The sequence below is a fragment of the Linepithema humile genome, chromosome 1 (assembly GCF_040581485.1).
Source record: "Linepithema humile isolate Giens D197 chromosome 1, Lhum_UNIL_v1.0, whole genome shotgun sequence".
NCBI lineage: Eukaryota > Metazoa > Arthropoda > Insecta > Hymenoptera > Formicidae > Linepithema > Linepithema humile.
The window spans coordinates 17,723,174-17,742,020 of NC_090128.1; the positions used below are offsets into that span (position 1 = coordinate 17,723,174).

Below are 18,847 nucleotides of genomic sequence, written 5' to 3' on the forward strand. Positions count from 1 at the left end.
TTAGTAAAAATTTAACGATTATTAAACAAATAACACAATTTACAAAATAAATATAAATAATATTTTTTTAATATAATAAATAAATAAATAATAAAAGTTATTAATAATAGGGTTATTAATAATTAACAATTAAAGATTAATAAATTAAATAATTTTTTTATTTAAATGCTTATAATAAATGTTCTATTAAATTACCATCTTCTTCTAAACATAACATAATTCTGCGCATGAAATTTTCTCTCACTTTATTTAATATGGCAGGAGTGATTTCTGTGCATGCGTTTTGTATTTTATTTTGCAAATCTTCTTGATTTGCTGGCAAAGTTTCAGTTAGATTTTATTTTTTAAATATCCCCACACAAAAAAGTTCATGGGCGTAAGATCTGGAGACCGTGGTGGCCACTCCTGAGGACCATGAAGCCCGATCTATCTCCGCGGAAATTTTCTATTTAGAATTGTTCTCGCTACAAGAAACGTGTGAGCGGGATGTCCATCCTGTTGGAAAACCATTTCTAGCCTATTAGCTAGTGGCACATCTTCCAAAAGCTCGTCGAGTCGGTGGAGAAGAAATTGTGAATAATAATGTGCATTCACATTTCCTTCTATAAATTCAGGGCCGATGACGTGATCTCCTACGATTCCGAGCCACACATTTACTGCCCACCTGCCTTGAAAATTGTGTTCCTTTACACAATGTGGATTCTGCTCTGCATAATGATGCTCATTATGACGATTTATCTGCCCATGACTTCCGAAAATTGCTTCATGGGTTTACAAAATGTTTTTTAAAAAGATATCATTTCTGACATCATTAAAATCCACTTGCAGAAATTGAATAATTTAGTATAAAGTTGACGATGTAAGTTGATAAATGGTAACAATGTGTCCGGTATATTATAAAATAATAAAAGAATAAAAAATTTAAACAAACTAGCGTGATCAATAATCCATTCACAGAAATTTAAATGTCGTGGCATATCAGCAGGTACAAGTTTGTGTGTTGTATGTTTTTTGAATGGATGCAAACCCAGCGAATGTTTAATTATTTTATGAACCGTAATGTGGTTCATGTTTAGATCCGCAGCAATAGCTCTCATGCTTGTGTGAGGATTTCTGACAACAGCTTGTTGAACTGCATCAATTATCTCCTGATTTCTTTGTGGAACATGGAGCGGCTTGCGAGATTTACGAAATTGTCCATTTGTTCTTAATCTTTCTTTAAGGCAATGAAAAAAACTGTGGTTTGGGTGGCGTCTGTCCGGAAACTTTCGAGCGTAAAGTGCAGCTGCTTGTCTTTGATTCATTTGACACTCGCCGTAAATAAGAATTATGTCCGTTAATTCGTCAAACGAATAGTGATTTCGTTCCGGTTCCATTATGTTAACTCAATTTTTAACGCGTTTTAACCTGTATAATTCACGTCAAATTCTGTCAAACGGAATGCGATCAGGACATAAGGAATACAGAAAGAAAAACAATCGAACAAACAATTGTAACAGTTTTGTTCGTTTGAAGAATTAACACACATGATTCCACATTGTGCAAAAAAACACAATTTTCAAAGTAGGTGGACTGTAAATGTGTGGCTCGGAATCGTAGGAGATCATGTCATCGGCCCTGAATTTATCGAAGGAAATGTGGATGCACAATATTATTCGCAATTTCTTCTCCATTGACTCGACGAGCTTTTGGAAGATGTGCCACTAGCTAATAAACTAGAAATGGTTTTCCAACAGGATGGACATCCCGCTCACACGTCTTTTGTAGCGAGAACAATTTTAAATAAAAAATTTCCGGGAAGATGGATCGGACTTCATAGTCCTCAGTGTGGCCATTATGGTCTCCGGATCTTACGCCCATGGATTTTTTCGTGTGGAGCTTTTTAAAAAATAAAATATATGAAACTGCTAGCAAATTAAGAAGATTTGCAAAATAGAATACGAAACGCATGTGCAGAAAACTCTTGCTACATTAAATAGAGTGAGAGAAAATTTCATACGCAGAATCACGTTATGCTTAGAAGAAGCTGGTAATTTAATAGAACATTTGTTATAAGCATGTTTTAAATAAAAAAATATTATTTATCTTTATTTTGTAAATTGTGTTATTTGTTTAATAATCGTTTAATGTTTACTAATTTTATTATTATGTTGTTATTAATATTTTTATTATTAAACAACTATTGCATATATATTATTAAATCTTACACTATACCAGAATGGTAAAACTCAAATTTCTTTTGCCTTATTTTCCGCCGGACTTGCGATCTAACCTTATTCTGCACGGCCGGTAAAGCATGCCCCTGCCGATAAACAAATAGGCAACCCGACTTACTGATCTGTATGTTGCGGAAGCACCCTGTACACGCTTCACTGTGTTCCGAAATTCACTGCCAGTACTGAAATCTTATAGTTTACGTTACGTATATTGTAGATTTTCAGTACTGGCAGTGAAATTCGGAACACAGCCTGTATTTATTTCGAATAGCATGTTAACAGCCCTAAATATTTGGGAGCCCCTTTTAAACTGGAGCCCCCGGGACGTACCCGGGCTTCCCGGGTGGTAGTTACGCCACTGGCTCAATGTATAAGGCAAAGTATAAGGCCATGGGTTAGAATAAAAATCGGCGGGACCGGTAGGTGATTACCGGCCGCGACTTGGTATAGAGCACCGGTCCTAAAAAGAACGGCTTTAGCGAGGGTGCACGTTGCAACTCTTTCCCAAGCGTCGGAGGTACTTCGTTCGGGAAGTGATCCTTGGTTTGTCAACTGCTCTTCGAGCAAGCCCTAGGCGGCGAGGTTTGAGTGGCGATGGAGCGTGTCTCCGATGCGACTTGCACTGTGGCGGTTTCGGTTCTCGGCGGCGCAATTCGTTCTGCGAGCCGAGGAAAAAGAGTGCAGCCGGTGACACCACTGTAAGAATCAGCGATCCCGGAAGGAAAATTGGCAGCAGCCGAGGAAATACAAAGACCATCCGCAGCAGTTGGAGATCCTGAAAAAAGGGGCTAGAACAGCCAAAATTAGAATTTAAGATAATTTTAAGTCTTCATGTATTTAATAAAGTTATTTAACATTTTATACTAGTAAATAAAGCGTATTCTTACTTACCAACAAACACACATGTAAACATAAAGTAAAGCAAAGCGACAAATAGCATAATATAGCATAAGAGAGAAAAATCTCAAATAATAAACAGATTAAAAAGGTAATAATTACTATAAAAATGCGTATTAAAAAGTAAACCAAACGAAATCCAAACAAAATAAAATGTTCAAAATTAATTTTCGGTACTGCCAAAACCAGTAAATTTGATAACCGGCTAAATTTTATTAATTATAATAAATTTTATTTTTACAAGTAAATTACGTTCCATAAGATATAAAAAGCGTAGTTCATAAAGAAAAAATAACCTAGCATAATAAACAAAATTTACTATAACAAATAACCATGATTGGCTGAAGCACTCAGAGAGGAGATATGCCCAAAACCTTTGGGTATATAAGGGGCAGTCAGCAGAGACAGTGAGTGAGAGTTGACAGTAAGTCTTCGGACAGACGGAGTTTCCCTCGGGGAGGACTATTCTTTAAGAATCGAATCGAGTAAACCGGTAGTAGTGTAAAATGACTCGGGTTAGTCATTACGCGTAATTTTAAGGTTATCACGCGAACGCGAAAAATGTATAATGCGGCATGGAAAGTGACCAGCTGTGACTAAGATTGACTCATTGTAATCACATAAAAAACAAGTGTTAATTATTTTTTAATAAATTTTTATTTTTAATTATTTTATAATATTAAAAATGTGTTCAGTGTTGTGGTTTATTCCTCCCTATCACAAATCATCTTTTGGTATGAGATACGGGAACCCGCGGGTGCAATCTGAAAAAATAAAACGATTAAAATTAAACAAACAATAAAAGATATTTACCTGGTGAAGCAGCGGCTGATCCGGAAGACGAGTTGAACAGTGAGACCTGTAATAAAAGAAACATTAATAGTGACAACTCAGCGGATGCAGTGTACGCTTTGCGTAAATTCGGAAACAGATTATAAACGAGCCTGTAGCAGCGATCACCGAGGCCACGACATGCTGTCCAGAGGACTGTATCCTGAGAAAGAAGGATGTCGATACACGTGGGCGGCGATCAATCTGTGCTGACTGGACGGCCGGCATTCCGACTGAGGAAATCATCATTCTTGCTGATAGCAGGTCAAATCAGCTGGCGACCATAAAGGTGGAACGCATTATGTCTACATCGATAAGTGACAAGCATGGCGCCTTGTTATAATAAACATTCGACCGGTCACAAGAGATCTCCGTATGCGGATATCTTCTGGTGCAAGAGTGTCCCGTGGAAGCCAAGTCAACCATACGTAGAATTCAAGCGGAATAAATCTCCACTGTAAAGCCTGCGGCGGCGATAGCGAAGCTGGTGCGTCAGCGAGCCGCAAAGGAATATTCCTTGGTGAAGTGTGCGGCCGGAGCTGGGACCGAGTTTTCTGCCTTCGTGCCTTTCTATAAACTGTGAGAAAGTCGAGAAAACTTGTAGCGAACTAATCGGTTACACTGGTTACGCTCTTTTGAAACAGAGCTACTACTCAAGTCAAGGGCCTTTGTAGAGAGCTTGCACAGTGCGGTCACCGTGGACAATATTCGAAAAAATTATTATTAATATTAATTATACTAATAAACTTAAATTAACGATCACTAATTATATTTTGATAAACACGCATTAATACTTACCTAGAGTACTTATGAATGTCTTACAATTGCAGCCAAATGTAATATATAAACAATTGCAAAAAAATTAACCTAATTTTATAAAAAAGAATACAGCTTAACTCTGATAATTAATATTTGCAAGAATTACTTATAAGAAAAAATTTATTATGGAGAATAGTAATCAAGGTATATACTTTTTGTTTAAATCAAATAATTTATTAATATGTACCTATATATGCACTCATTTTATTTATAAAATAATAATAATAAATTCGAAGTATTGTTTTATTCACCAACTTAACCTATACTTTTAAGTAGATTTGACATAAAATATTTTGTACTTTAAATTATCTGATATTCCTTGTATATTATATTTTTAGAATTCAAAAGTTTTATCTGCTACATACTGCTATATGAGTTTTTTTCAGAATGTGGACTCAAGTTAAAAAATTCGGATTTATTGAAGTTGTGGATTTCGAGTAAAAAGACAGAAAGAATATCAAACATAACAATGAAAATTCAGTCATTATTAAATATTACTGAGTGTACCGATTCAGTTTATGATAAAATGAAGAAAACAACCGAAGATTACTGCCTAGCATTGAGTAAGAAGTGGAAAGATTGTTTGCGTAACAAAAACTATTTGTTGCGATGACATCATAAGTGGTTAAACAAAGAAATTCAACTTGTTGATATTTTTCCTAAACGAAAAGCGATTCCCAGTAAATCACAACCAGGACGTAGTCGTGGGAGACCACAAATATCTTTCGAAGACGCTTCATTAAAAACTAAAAGGAGACGTGTTCAAGATTTAATTACATCAAGATCATCTGACGAACTTTGTTTGGCTGTAACATTATTGCAAAAAACTCCTAAAACTTCAGACCAGGCACTTCCTCGCATAGCTCCGCATGATATAATTGCATTGTATTTAGATTTAGACCTATCAGAAAGAAAATATTTAATACTTAGGTCCTTTGTTAATACTTTACATAAAAGCTCGTACTCGTTTCCGTCCGTAAAAGTCCTTAGACAGATGAAAAGATCATTCTTGCCTTCATCGATATCTGTAACTGAGATATCTGCTGAAATAGATTTGCAAGATTTATTAAACGTAACTGCTGATAGCATTTTAAAAATGGTTAATATCGAAAATGTTACCAATTTAAAGCTTTTATGTAAATGGGGATTTGATGGTAGCTCAGGTCATAGTATTTACAAACAGAAATTCACTGAAAATTCATCTCAAACAGATGAATTTATGTTTGTAATTGCTTTTGTACCACTTAAATTAATAGATACCAGAAATAACAAAGAGTTATGGATAAATCTTCGTCCATCGTCTACGTTTTTTTGCCGTCCAATTAAATTTATATTTATGAAAGAAAGTCAGACATTAGTAAGAGAACAAGAATCTCTTATGATTGCAAAATTAAAAATCTTTCTCCTTACATGATTAATTCTAATCATTACAATGTGCAAATTGATTTTCAGTTATACTTTACGATGTTGGATGGTAGTGTTAGCAATATTTTATCCAATACTAATGCGACTTCTAAATGTTTTATATGCGGAGCAACTCCTAAAGAAATGAATTTCCCGAACATAACTCAGAAGCTTCCAGATACTGAAAATTTTCGTTTTGGCTTATCTACACTTCATTGTTGGATAAGATTTTTTGAATGTATCCTACACATTTCTTATAGACTTCTATTTAAAAAATGGCAAGTAAGAGGTGAGGAACACAAAGAAATCTTTGAACAAACAAAAAAGCAAGTACAAGAAAATTTTAAGGCTCGATTAGGTCTTATTGTAGATAAGCCAAAACCAGGATATGGTTCAAGCAACGATGGTAACACTGCAAGGAAGTTTTTCAGCAATAGTGAAATTAGTTCTCAAGTTACTGGCATCGATAAAAATTTGATAGATAAGTTTTATTTAATTTTAAGAGTGCTATCCAGTTGTAAGGCAATAAATACAATTAAATTTGAAGTACTCCTGCAAGATACTCTAAAATTGTATTTAGCGTTATATAGCTGGTACTATATGCCAAGTAGTGTGCATAAAGTATTAATACACGGCTGTGATGTAATACATTATTTTGATCTACCCATAGGACTTCTTTCTGAGGAGGCTTTAGAGGCTAGACATAAGGAAATTCGAAAAAATCGACTAAATCATACTCGTAAAACAAGCAGAGAGGATACAAATAGAGACCTCATTAATGTTCTTTTACTTACCTCGGACCCTCTAATTTCAAACCGTAGAAAAACTACCACAAAAAAATCTAATGAAGATTTTTCAGATATTCAAGATTATCTGCTTAACATAAATTCATCAGGAATGTCAAATGACATGCCTGATGAATCTATATTACCAGACATGCACTTGAGCGATACTAATTCAGACAGTGAATAGTTATCATTTCTAATAAAAATATGTTTTTGTTTTTAGATATAATATTACATATAATTACTTTTTATTAACTTCAAACATAATTGTGAGTTCTTTTTAATATTAAAAACATACTTCTTGTGCGATTTATATATGAGTTTCTATTTTTGTCCCAATAAAACAAATTTGGCCGCACTGTGGCTTGCCTTGAAACGAGTGAGTAAAGAAAGAATCGAATCGACGCTCTTTTATAGTAAGTCAATCGAATCGCTAGATAGCTTTACACCGCCTGCGCTATCTGGCGGTGTAGCCGTAAGCGTGGAGCTTGGCTGAGGACCTGCGGCGCGTAGCGGCGTCGCGGTGAACTACATAGATTAACTTTCCATCTAATTCATTAAACATCTGGTTTAAAAAAATTAAAAATATGTTGAGAGGTATATGTTTATATTTATGTTATATAAATGTTTATACGTATTTGTAGGTGCAGTTCAATTAAAATACCCGCAAGCTACCGAACATGAAATTTCGGAACCAATAAAATCATGGCTTCGTCATGCAAATGAAAAAATAAAAAAACTGTATGCTGCACAATTAAATATTTAATACTTTTCTTTATATTTTGTTCATGTATATAATTCATACATAATATTAGCGATTTTATGTACACAATATTATGTATGTAATATTATTCATATTTAGTTATAATTTTTAGTAATATTAAGTTTATTAATTTATATTTAACAGTGACTAGTGCAATTTTAAAATGTACAAGACGTATCTTTAGCTTTTGTTTTTATATATACAAATTTTATTTTTATTGTGACTATTTTTACATTATATAGTAAATAAAAAATTTTTTAAAAATTACATATTTTATAATAAAATGTGCTTTATATGTACTATTATTTATATTACTTATACGTACTTTACCTTTTTTGAAATGTGTCTATTTCTTAAAATAATGTAATATAATAGAAGCTTTTATTTTTAGAAATTTTGCTAATAATCTTTCCTTTATGCTCATAAAGATACATACATGTCAAATGTCTATATAAAATATTTGAAAAAATATGTATTTTGAAAAAATGTTTCAAAAATTGTTTAGTTTTAAAGGAGTAATAAAAAGTAGTAATAAAACAATATCTTGATAGTGGTGTCATTAAAGCGAGATTGTCGTAATTTTTTAAAATATAAATAATTAATATGAAATTTTTCGAGAGAGAAAGAGAGAAACATTACTTATTAAGATTACTGTTTTATTGCTTTCTTAACTTAAAACTAAACAATTTCTGTTTAAATCTTTTTAAAAAATATATTTTTTAAAGACATTTTAAATAAATATTTAAAATAAATATTTTTCTGGGTGGTATTTATAGTCCGATTTTATATTTAGAATCTTCTTATGATTTCATTCAACTAATGAAATAATGTTGCGCAACCATTTTGTTGATTGAATGTTTTAAAATGATTTCGAATATAAGATCGGATTATTAACACCATCCTATATTCAATAATTTTATTTGGATTTTATCTGGATAAAAAAAAGATATCCAGGGGACATTGTTGGGATCTAATTTAATCATATGTAGGATATCCCAGGAATATCCCAGGGATTTATTTTTGGATGTCCTACGGATATCTGAAAAGCGGACATTCGGATATCCCACAGATGCCCTACGGATATCCTACGGCTTTGTACAGACATCCCAGGGATATCTGAAAATCCTTTACATTACATCCCACGGACATCCGTAGGATGAAATTTTGCTATGTGGGGTAATATTTCACACCACTGTTTTCGTCTGTACGTATTTTTTGGGAACCTATTAAATATATTAAGAATTCAAATTTTATTTTTAATATTTTCTAATATATATTACATCTTTAAACAATTGTTTATTGTAATAAGTCTATGTTTAATTTATTAAGATTTGGTAAATTCTATTATGCAAGATCTTACATTATTGTTGTACTTACGTGTAAAAAGTTATCTTCTGCTTTTTTTCGAGTTCTTGTTTATATGATTTTCGGTAGGTTCTATTAGAACAAGTTTCCAAAATACACGATGGCATTTTTCTAATACTTTATTCGTATACTTCTTTTTACTTTAATTTCATTTGACACTTCTTTACACTATGAAGCAGTGATGCGATATTTCCCACAGCGGTCCCGGCTCCGCTGCCTCACACAACCTCACAGAAGCGCTACGTCACGTATCCGTGTGAGCTCGGCTGTTCAACCAATGGAAGAGAGCGAACGTCTCCCTTCCACCGAGCCGACACAACAGACGATAAATGCATGCTACTTGCATGTTAAAAGCAAGCGTTTCTGATTCAGAAAAGAAATTCTGAGGCGAGTGACTGGAATATTAAAGATCACCTGTTCGAGATTTGCTTCGTGCAACTTTCTTTTCTTTTTTCCGCATTTGTTTCTAACATAGTAAATCATCAGATAATATTTTTTTGCCAAAAAAAATAATATTTTCTATTTATCAATAATATTCGCATATGTTAAACTAACAATTTTAAAAATAATACAAATCTGCTATTGTCAATAGAAAAATAAAAAGATATTTTACAATGTTGCAACAAAGTGCTAATTTAACATATGCGAATATTTTTAATAAAGATAAAATAATTTTTTTAGCCAAAAACATTATCTAATAATTTACTTAAAACAAATATCGAAAAAGGAAAAAGTTGCAAAATCACAGTTTTCAAACAAGAGATTTTTAATATTCTTGCCATTCGCCTTACTCGTTTAACCATGCTTGCTATTTTACATTTATCAACATGAAAGATTACACACCTGCAAAGCTTTTAATTATTTATTTTAAACTATTGCATATTAGCAAGAGTTACTGCAGCAACTACATATACATGTACTGTGGAGATTAGTGGAAGAACACAGTAACATATTAAAAATGCAGTGAAATAGATGTAAGATTAGTAATTTTATTAGTATTATTAATAAGTAGTGGTCTTCCGCACCATTTTTGAGGTTCCACTTATGGCGCGTTCGATTTTTTTATAAGTGGATCGTCGCCTGAAGCCCTATTGTACCACTTTTTACACCTGTTATTTACAGGTTAAAATAATTTACAGTAGTTGACACTGTATCTTTGTATCTATATACTTACTGTACTTTGTATACTCACTGTACTTGTATTTTTGCGCGTTGCGCGTATATTGGCGAATTGGGAAAATTACTTACTTTATAACTTTCTATGAATACAAAATATATTTTGTATTTATTATGCCTGCAATGCTATCAAGAGTAATGTGAAATACAAGGTGTCCCATTTTAAACGATCCACTCAAATATCTCAGAGACACCGAGTTAAATAAAAAAATATATTTCATAGTATAGATATTTCATAGTTTATGTAAAATTATGTCTGTGGCGGCTCACCGCCACACCGCTGCACGGAAGCGGCCTAGTACGCCGCGGCGCCGCTACGCGCCGCAGGACCTTTGCCGAGTTATGAGCCTGCAGATACACCACCAGGTTGCGCAGGCGGTAAGGCTTTCTCCATATATGTAATACTCCTATATTGCTAGTCTCGTATCTTCACAATGAGAAGGACGAGCCCCATAAAAGAGAGATGCACGAATTCCAAATATGGGCATGGACGGTCAAGTCTCATTATGCGCAGGCGCGTCTATTGAGTGAGTGTGAGCGAGAGACAAAGCATTAGAAAATAAAACGGAAAGAACGCGAAACAAAGAAAACATTACCCGGTCGCGCCCGAATGTTTATTCGCAACGTACCTCTGACGGATAAATGTTAATTAACGAATGATAATATTTGAAGAGAAAAATTGAAATTATAGATGCAGGGTTTTTCATTTTAATTAACGTTCTAAAATATCTCGAGAATAAGATATGGAATTGGAAAATGTAATCTTTTTATGTAGAAGCGTTTTTGATAGTTCAAGCAAGTCATTATTACTGTTTTAAATGGAACGATCCTAAGATTTAATTTACATCGATTCCTCAGAATATTCAGCGTAAAAAGTTGTACGAGTAAAATAGACAAAAATGGAATACGAAATATTTTATTCTTTAATCTGACGTATTTCAACATAAAATATCTCGTAAATATTTCTTCAAATCTTCATGAAATAAATCATCTTATCAGTAATCTTTTTCAGAAAAGAGAAATGATGGTACATAAGTAAATACATAAAAGACGTACATATTAGATCGGATCAAATTTAATGTGAAATTATAAGAAATACATTTTACTTGGGTTTTTTGAATTTGTGAAATGTAGGATAAAATAAAGATTGCGCTCATGTCCACAATTTCTTTTAATCGGTTACGTATATATAATGTTACATTTTTATGAATATCTTTACACAATTAGTCGTGATTAAATAATATTAATTTTGTGTATTTATTTCAAAGATAAACTTCTTTTTCAGATATTTTATGGGCTTCGTAAAATAATCGAATGTTAAGGTATAATTCTATAATATTTTTGCACAACTGACTGCGATGATTATCTAAAATGTCTTGAGATAATATATGATTATCCATCACATTCTTGAATGTTGACGGAAACTCCAGTTCCCCTACATTAGGAATAACTAATGTGGAAGCTGGAGGAATATCAATAGAAGGCATTGATCCTGTAAAACAATAGCATAACGTTAAACCAAAGTTGTAACAATTCTCTTGTCAGTATTTACTACCCTCAATAAAAAACAATTTTTATGTTTCAAACTTACGTGTTTCATCAATTATATTCTCAGATGTTGACTGGAACTGCAGTTTGGCAGCTGGAGAATTTGGAACATTAATGGAAGGCACTGCTCCTGGTTTCAATAACCACTTTCTGCAACACAGTTCTATGCTATTTTTATAATCACTCGGTACAAAGTGATCGGAGCAAATGTGTATATACATCACATTGTCCTTGTCAGATAATTTGCAGGCATGCAACCACTGTGCCCGAATGCTCACCTCTTTTGGAAATCTACAAATAATTATTATTTATTCCATCATGCTGTTAACTGCTTGATAATCCAATCATGTGTTACAGTAAATCTAATGTAATAATGCTATGCAAATAAGTTGAATTAGAGAAAATAAGTATAACATTTTATAAATACACATTTTACGTGTAAGATATTTACTTGTGCATTGCAAAATTTCCATCCTTTGCTGCCTTTTTCTGACACAAAAAACAAATTCGCACCATTGCACAGATCACGAATATAGGTTATGTGAAAATATCGCCTAAAGGTGCCTACTGATGGACGCGGCAAGTGCCGCGCGCGGCAGCGCGGCACTTCAAAAAGAACTAGATTCTAGGGCAGTGATGCGATATTTCCCACAGCGGTCCCGGCTCCGCTGCCTCACACAACCTTACAGAAGCGCTACGTCACGTATCCGTGTGAGCTCGGCCGTTCAACCAATGGAAGAGAGCGAACGCTCCCTTCCACCGAGCCGACACAACAGACGATAAATGCATGCTACTTGCATGTTAAAAGCAAGCGTTTCTGATTCAGAAAAGAAATTCTGAGGCGAGTGGCTGGAATATTAGAGATCACCTGTTCGAAACCTGCTTCGTGCAACTTTTTTTTCTTTTTTCCACATTTGTTTCTAACATAGTAAATTATTAGATAATATTTTTTTGCCCAAAAAAATAATATTTTCTATTTATTATTAATATTCGCATATATTAAACTAACAATTTTAGAAATAATACAGATCTGCTATTGTTAATAGAAAAATGAAGTTATTTTACAATGTTGCAACAAAGTGCTAATTTAACATATGCGAATATTTTTAATAAAGATAAAATAATTTTTTTTTAGCCAAAAACATTATCTAATAATTTACTTAAAATAAATATCAAAAAAGGAAAAAAGTTACAAAATCACAGTTTTCAAACACGAGATTTTTAATATTCTTGCCATTCGCCTTACTCGTTTAACCATGCTTGTTATTTTACATTTATCAACATAAAAGATTACACGCCTGCAAAGCTTTTAATTATTTATTTTAAACTACTGCATATTAGCAAGAGTTACTGCAGTAACTACATATACATGTACTGTGGAGATTAGTGGAGGAACACAGTAGCATATTAAAACTGCAGTCAAATAGATGTAGATTGGTAATTTTATTAATACTATTAATAAGTAGTGGTCTTCCGCACCACCTTTGAGGTTCCACTTATGGCGCGTTCGATTTTTTTTAAGTGGATCGTCGCCTGGAGCCCTATTGTACCACTTTTTTTACACCTGTTATTTACAGGTTAAAATAATTTACAGTAGTTGACACTGTATTTTTGTATCTATATACTTACTGTACTTTGTATACTCACTGTACTTGTACTTTTGCGCGTTGCGCGTATATTGGTGAGTTGGGAAAATTACTTACTTTATAATTTTTTATAAATACAAAATATATTTTGTATTTATTATGCCTGCAATGCTATCAAGAGTAATGAGAAATACAAGGTGTCCCATTTTAAACAATCCACTCAAATATCTCAGAAACACCGAGTTAAATAATAAAATTTTTTAAATAAAAGTTGTAGGATTTGGAGAGAGAAAAAATATAGGAATATTTGTTTGACCTTGGATGGAAGCGCTTCTGAGATTTGAAGGTCATTTTTATTTTTTTAAATGGAACCACTTTAATTTTTTTATATAAATCGATTTCTCATAATATTTGTCGTAAAAAGTTATAAAACTAGGATGGCCAAAAATTGAATGGTTTACAAGATATTTTATACTTTAATTTGACATAATTTTACATAAACTATAAAATATCTCGTTAAATATTCATTTTTCAATTATCTTACTTCAACACTTTTATGCACAAAATAATGAGAGGAATCAATTGGTATAAAAAAAACACATAGTTGTCTTTAAGAAAAAATCTAGCAGAGCTATATTTAAGCTATATTTAGCAGATATGATATAATATACTTTCTTCTTAAATATATATACTTTTTTCTTAAAGTCAACTATGTATTTTTTTACACCAATTGATTCCTCTCATTATTTTGTGCATAAAAGTGTTGAAGTAAGATAATTGAAAAATGAATATTTAACGAGATATTTTATAGTTTATGTAAAATTATGTCAAATTAAAGTATAAAATATCTTGTAAACCATTCAATTTTTGGCCATCCTAGTTTTATAACTTTTTACGACAAATATTATGAGAAATCGATTTATATAAAAAAATTAAAGTGGTTCCATTTAAAAAAATAAAAATGACCTTCAAATCTCAGAAGCGCTTCCATCCAAGGTCAAACAAATATTCCTATATTTTTTCTCTCTCCAAATCCTACAACTTTTATTTAAAAAATTTTATTATTTAACTCGGTGTTTCTGAGATATTTGAGTGGATTGTTTAAAATGGGACACCTTGTATTTCTCATTACTCTTGATAGCATTGCAGGCATAATAAATACAAAATATATTTTGTATTTATAAAAAATTATAAAGTAAGTAATTTTCCCAACTCACCAATATACGCGCAACGCGCAAAAGTACAAGTACAGTGAGTATACAAAGTACAGTAAGTATATAGATACAAAAATACAGTGTCAACTACTGTAAATTATTTTAACCTGTAAATAACAGGTGTAAAAAAAGTGGTACAATAGGGCTCCAGGCGACGATCCACTTAAAAAAAATCGAACGCGCCATAAGTGGAACCTCAAAGGTGGTGCGGAAGACCACTACTTATTAATAGTATTAATAAAATTACCAATCTACATCTATTTGACTGCAGTTTTAATATGCTACTGTGTTCCTCCACTAATCTCCACAGTACATGTATATGTAGTTACTGCAGTAACTCTTGCTAATATGCAGTAGTTTAAAATAAATAATTAAAAGCTTTGCAGGCGTGTAATCTTTTATGTTGATAAATGTAAAATAACAAGCATGGTTAAACGAGTAAGGCGAATGGCAAGAATATTAAAAATCTCGTGTTTGAAAACTGTGATTTTGTAACTTTTTTCCTTTTTTGATATTTATTTTAAGTAAATTATTAGATAATGTTTTTGGCTAAAAAAAATTATTTTATCTTTATTAAAAATATTCGCATATGTTAAATTAGCACTTTGTTGCAACATTGTAAAATAACTTCATTTTTCTATTAACAATAGCAGATCTGTATTATTTCTAAAATTGTTAGTTTAATATATGCGAATATTAATAATAAATAGAAAATATTATTTTTTTGGGCAAAAAAATATTATCTAATAATTTACTATGTTAGAAACAAATGTGGAAAAAAGAAAAAAAAGTTGCACGAAGCAGGTTTCGAACAGGTGATCTCTAATATTCCAGCCACTCGCCTCAGAATTTCTTTTCTGAATCAGAAACGCTTGCTTTTAACATGCAAGTAGCATGCATTTATCGTCTGTTGTGTCGGCTCGGTGGAAGGGAGCGTTCGCTCTCTTCCATTGGTTGAACGGCCGAGCTCACACGGATACGTGACGTAGCGCTTCTGTAAGGTTGTGTGAGGCAGCGGAGCCGGGACCGCTGTGGGAAATATCGCATCACTGTTCTAGGGGCTTCTAATCCTGATGCCGCCTCCCGTGTCTGCCGCGTTAACGCGACGTTTTATCGCGTTTGTCGCGTTGAAGTGAGGCAATATAACCTCTATATCTCAATTCTCAATTATATTGGAGCAAGAGACCCTGTGCTATGTAACTATACAGAATAGTTGAAGGCTAAAGAACGTCCTCAGTTGGAGCTGTCGGGATTATAACTCACAATCAGTTTAATCAGTAAATTATGTGTGCGAAAATGAAAATGCATGAATGGTTAGTACAGTGCACTCATGTAATTAATGAACAGAATGCAGAAGCAGATCGACGTGACAAGCTACTCGGATCATTAACTTTGTTATTAGCTAAAAAAAATAAACGGGTCAAGAAAAAGCGTTTCTGGGTTGCGCCAATTTTTAAAAAACGTTATGAGCATGGGTTTTACCATGCCTTGCTGCCAACACTGAAATTGGAAGATTTGCGATTTCATAATTATTTTCGGATGTCAACTATGCAATACGAAGAGTTGTTAGCCATTGTAGGTCCACATCTAGAAAAACAATACGTCGTGCGAGAGCCGATAAGTGCAGCAGAACGATTAACGTTGACATTACGGTAAACATCTTTTATTTAAATTGTAGTTATATGAATGTAAATGTTGTATCACATTAATCATTATGTTTCAGATTTCTGGCAGCTGGTGACTCTATGTCTTCAATGACGTATCAATATTTGGTAGGCTTGACAACTGTAAGCAATATTATTACTACAACATGCAAGATTATTTGGGAACATCTATGCCCTTTGGTCCTTCCATCTCAACTATTTGAAGATGATTGGCGGAACATAGCAGAAGATTTTGAAGATATATGGGACTTTCCACATTGCATTGGAGCAATTGACGGAAAGCATGTAACTATTCAAGTAAGTTATATACGTTTATTACGATTTTTTTCAGGCATTATTTAAATATCGAAAACTATCAGGAAATAAAGAGAAAAAACAATATATGAACGGACTCCAATTTCCTTGTAGTATGTGAAAAACATGTAATAATCTATGTAATTTCAGTGTCCGGACAATGCTGGCTCCAATTTCTACAATTACAAAAACAGTCATAGCATTGTACTATTAGCTATTTGTGATGCCAATTACATTTTTCGATTCGTCGATATTGGTGCGTATGGCAGGCGAAGTGATGGAGGCATCTTTCGTGAAAGCCGGGTCGGTCAACATCTTGATGCAGGACAAATGAATATCCCAAAATCAGACAGTTTTTACAAGGGAGGACCGTCTTTGCCTTACTGCATTGTCGGAGATGAAGCCTTCCCACTGAAGTCGTATTTACTGCGGCCATTTTCTGGAAAGAATTTGTCCGCCGAACAGAGCATTTTTAATTATCCACTCAGCAGAGCCAGGCGAGTGATAGAGAATAGTTTCGGAATACTTGCTAGTCAGTGGCGAGTTTACCGAAAACCGATCATTAGTAGCGTAGAAACTGCTATGAAGATTGTGCAAGGTACAATCTGCATCCATAACTGGCTCCGCAGGAATGACATCGAGAACCGCTACATTTCACCAGATATGCTAGATAGAGAGACAGCAGAGAATGAACACATACGAGGTTTGTGGAGAACTATTATGGAAGATGGTTGTGCATTAGTGGACATCTCAAATTGTAGCACAAATACAAGTACTCGGAATGCCATGCTTATTAGAGATGAATTTTGTAAATATTTTAATAATGAAGTGTAAGATCTTTAATTTCTTAATAAAATGTTCAATAGTGATATTACAAAGTTTCTATGATTTTCAAACGGCCTCAAACGGTTACGTCCTATACGCGACCCCGGTTATTTATTTAAATTACCGACGACGATACTTCGATGGGAACTGGTAACTGATAGGATGACACTTTTAAGAAATGATTCGACACCGACTTGGATTCACTATTATAATGAAACTTTAATATTATAAGTACAACTTGAAATATTACTAAGTTCAATGCGCGAATATCGACACGACTGTCTCTCTATGATTTCGATTCTCTCGACTGTTCTGGCTGGTTCGGCGATAGAGAGTGAGAATTGATCTCACGTTGCCTCGCAAGTCGACTTCGTAGAAATTTCCCGAACAATTAGATCGGTTACAATTTGATATAATAAAAATATAAGGAGCGGGAATGCGTGCGCGCAGGATCTATTTTATCGAGGCGCTGCTCTCGATCAACCGGCTGCCGTCCGCTGGCGCCGTCTATCGGATGCTATTGCTTGCATCTTACAGAAGGCTCAGTAGCATGGCAAAATGATAAATGATATTACATTTGTATAAAAGTTTTTTTTATTGCTAATAATCGTTATTTGTATATTACACGCGTGCAAAAGAAATAAATTACACCTTTTAACAAATTATTGTTTAACAACTTCTCTTTTCTACTTTTCTAAATAATTGTAACTTGACAAATGTTTCTTGGTATTCCCAGTTCAGGGTCTCGATTCTTGAATTTATGCGAAAAATTTTCGTACGAAAAAATGACGCTACATGATTACTGATTAATATATATTTTTAGATTGAAAAATATATACCAATCAGTGATCTTGCAGTACCATTTTCGCATATGGAAATTTTTTGCGTGAATTCAAGAATCGTGACCCAGGAAGTTGATTCTATATCATGCAATGTAGTTAACATTACAAAAAGTACTAGTAGTACTAGTAGAGCAAATGTACCCAGCAAACACAGTTGTATAACCGCAACATTACCATAATAAAACTGAATGTAACAAGTAATATAACGTGTGTGTTACATGTAACATTTATGTTAGTTGTAATTTCCCACTTATACAAAATTGCAGTTATAATACATGAATATATCATGTTACTAAAATATTACATAACCGTTACAACAGTAACTGAAATGTTATAGAACAGTTATATAGATTATTGGAATGTTATGTAACTGGAATATAAATTATGTAATTGTGTTATATAACTATTCTTTTATTTGTTGCGAAATAGTAATATAACTGTTACGAAAATGTGCTTTAGTAAACTCAAATCAAAAATAACAGATTCCTAAATTAATTCTAAATAAAATTCTATATACTTTTATTATAATAAATTTATTATAATAAAAGTATATAGAATTTTATTTAGAATTAATTTAGGAATCTGTTATTTCTGATTTGAGTTTACTAAAGGACATTT

The 18,847-nt window shown here is 33.0% G+C and overlaps 1 protein-coding gene, 1 long non-coding RNA gene and 1 pseudogene across 2 annotated transcripts; 1 reads left to right on the plus strand and 2 right to left on the minus strand.

Moving 5' to 3' along the window:
* Positions 1-2: 2 nt before the first annotated feature.
* Positions 3-2,720, minus strand: LOC137000242 (uncharacterized; annotated as a pseudogene).
* An 8,694-nt stretch (positions 2,721-11,414) lies between these two features.
* LOC105668213 (uncharacterized) lies at positions 11,415-12,418 on the minus strand. Its single transcript, XR_010888258.1, has 3 exons — positions 12,256-12,418; positions 11,848-12,095; positions 11,415-11,748 (listed from the first exon to the last, which is right to left on the minus strand). It is a non-coding gene; the product is annotated as an uncharacterized lncRNA (long non-coding RNA).
* Positions 12,419-14,805: 2,387 nt separating this feature from the next.
* LOC136997545 (putative nuclease HARBI1) lies at positions 14,806-18,766 on the plus strand. The gene is made up of 3 exons (XM_067348469.1): positions 14,806-16,256; positions 16,328-16,565; positions 16,713-18,766. Exons 1-3 carry the CDS (start codon positions 15,889-15,891, stop codon positions 17,394-17,396), a joined length of 1,290 nt encoding a protein of 429 aa, XP_067204570.1. The 5' UTR covers positions 14,806-15,888; the 3' UTR covers positions 17,397-18,766.
* The last annotated feature ends 81 nt before the right edge of the window (positions 18,767-18,847 follow it).

Coding starts and splice junctions, on each gene's coding strand:
- LOC136997545 (XM_067348469.1), top strand. CDS start 15,889: ATGTGTGCGAAAATGAAAATGCATGAATGGTTAGTACAGTGCACTCAT. Junction 16,257..16,327: donor CGATTAACGTTGACATTACG/GTAAACATCTTT, acceptor ATTATGTTTCAG/ATTTCTGGCAGCTGGTGACT. Junction 16,566..16,712: donor GAAAGCATGTAACTATTCAA/GTAAGTTATATA, acceptor ATGTAATTTCAG/TGTCCGGACAATGCTGGCTC.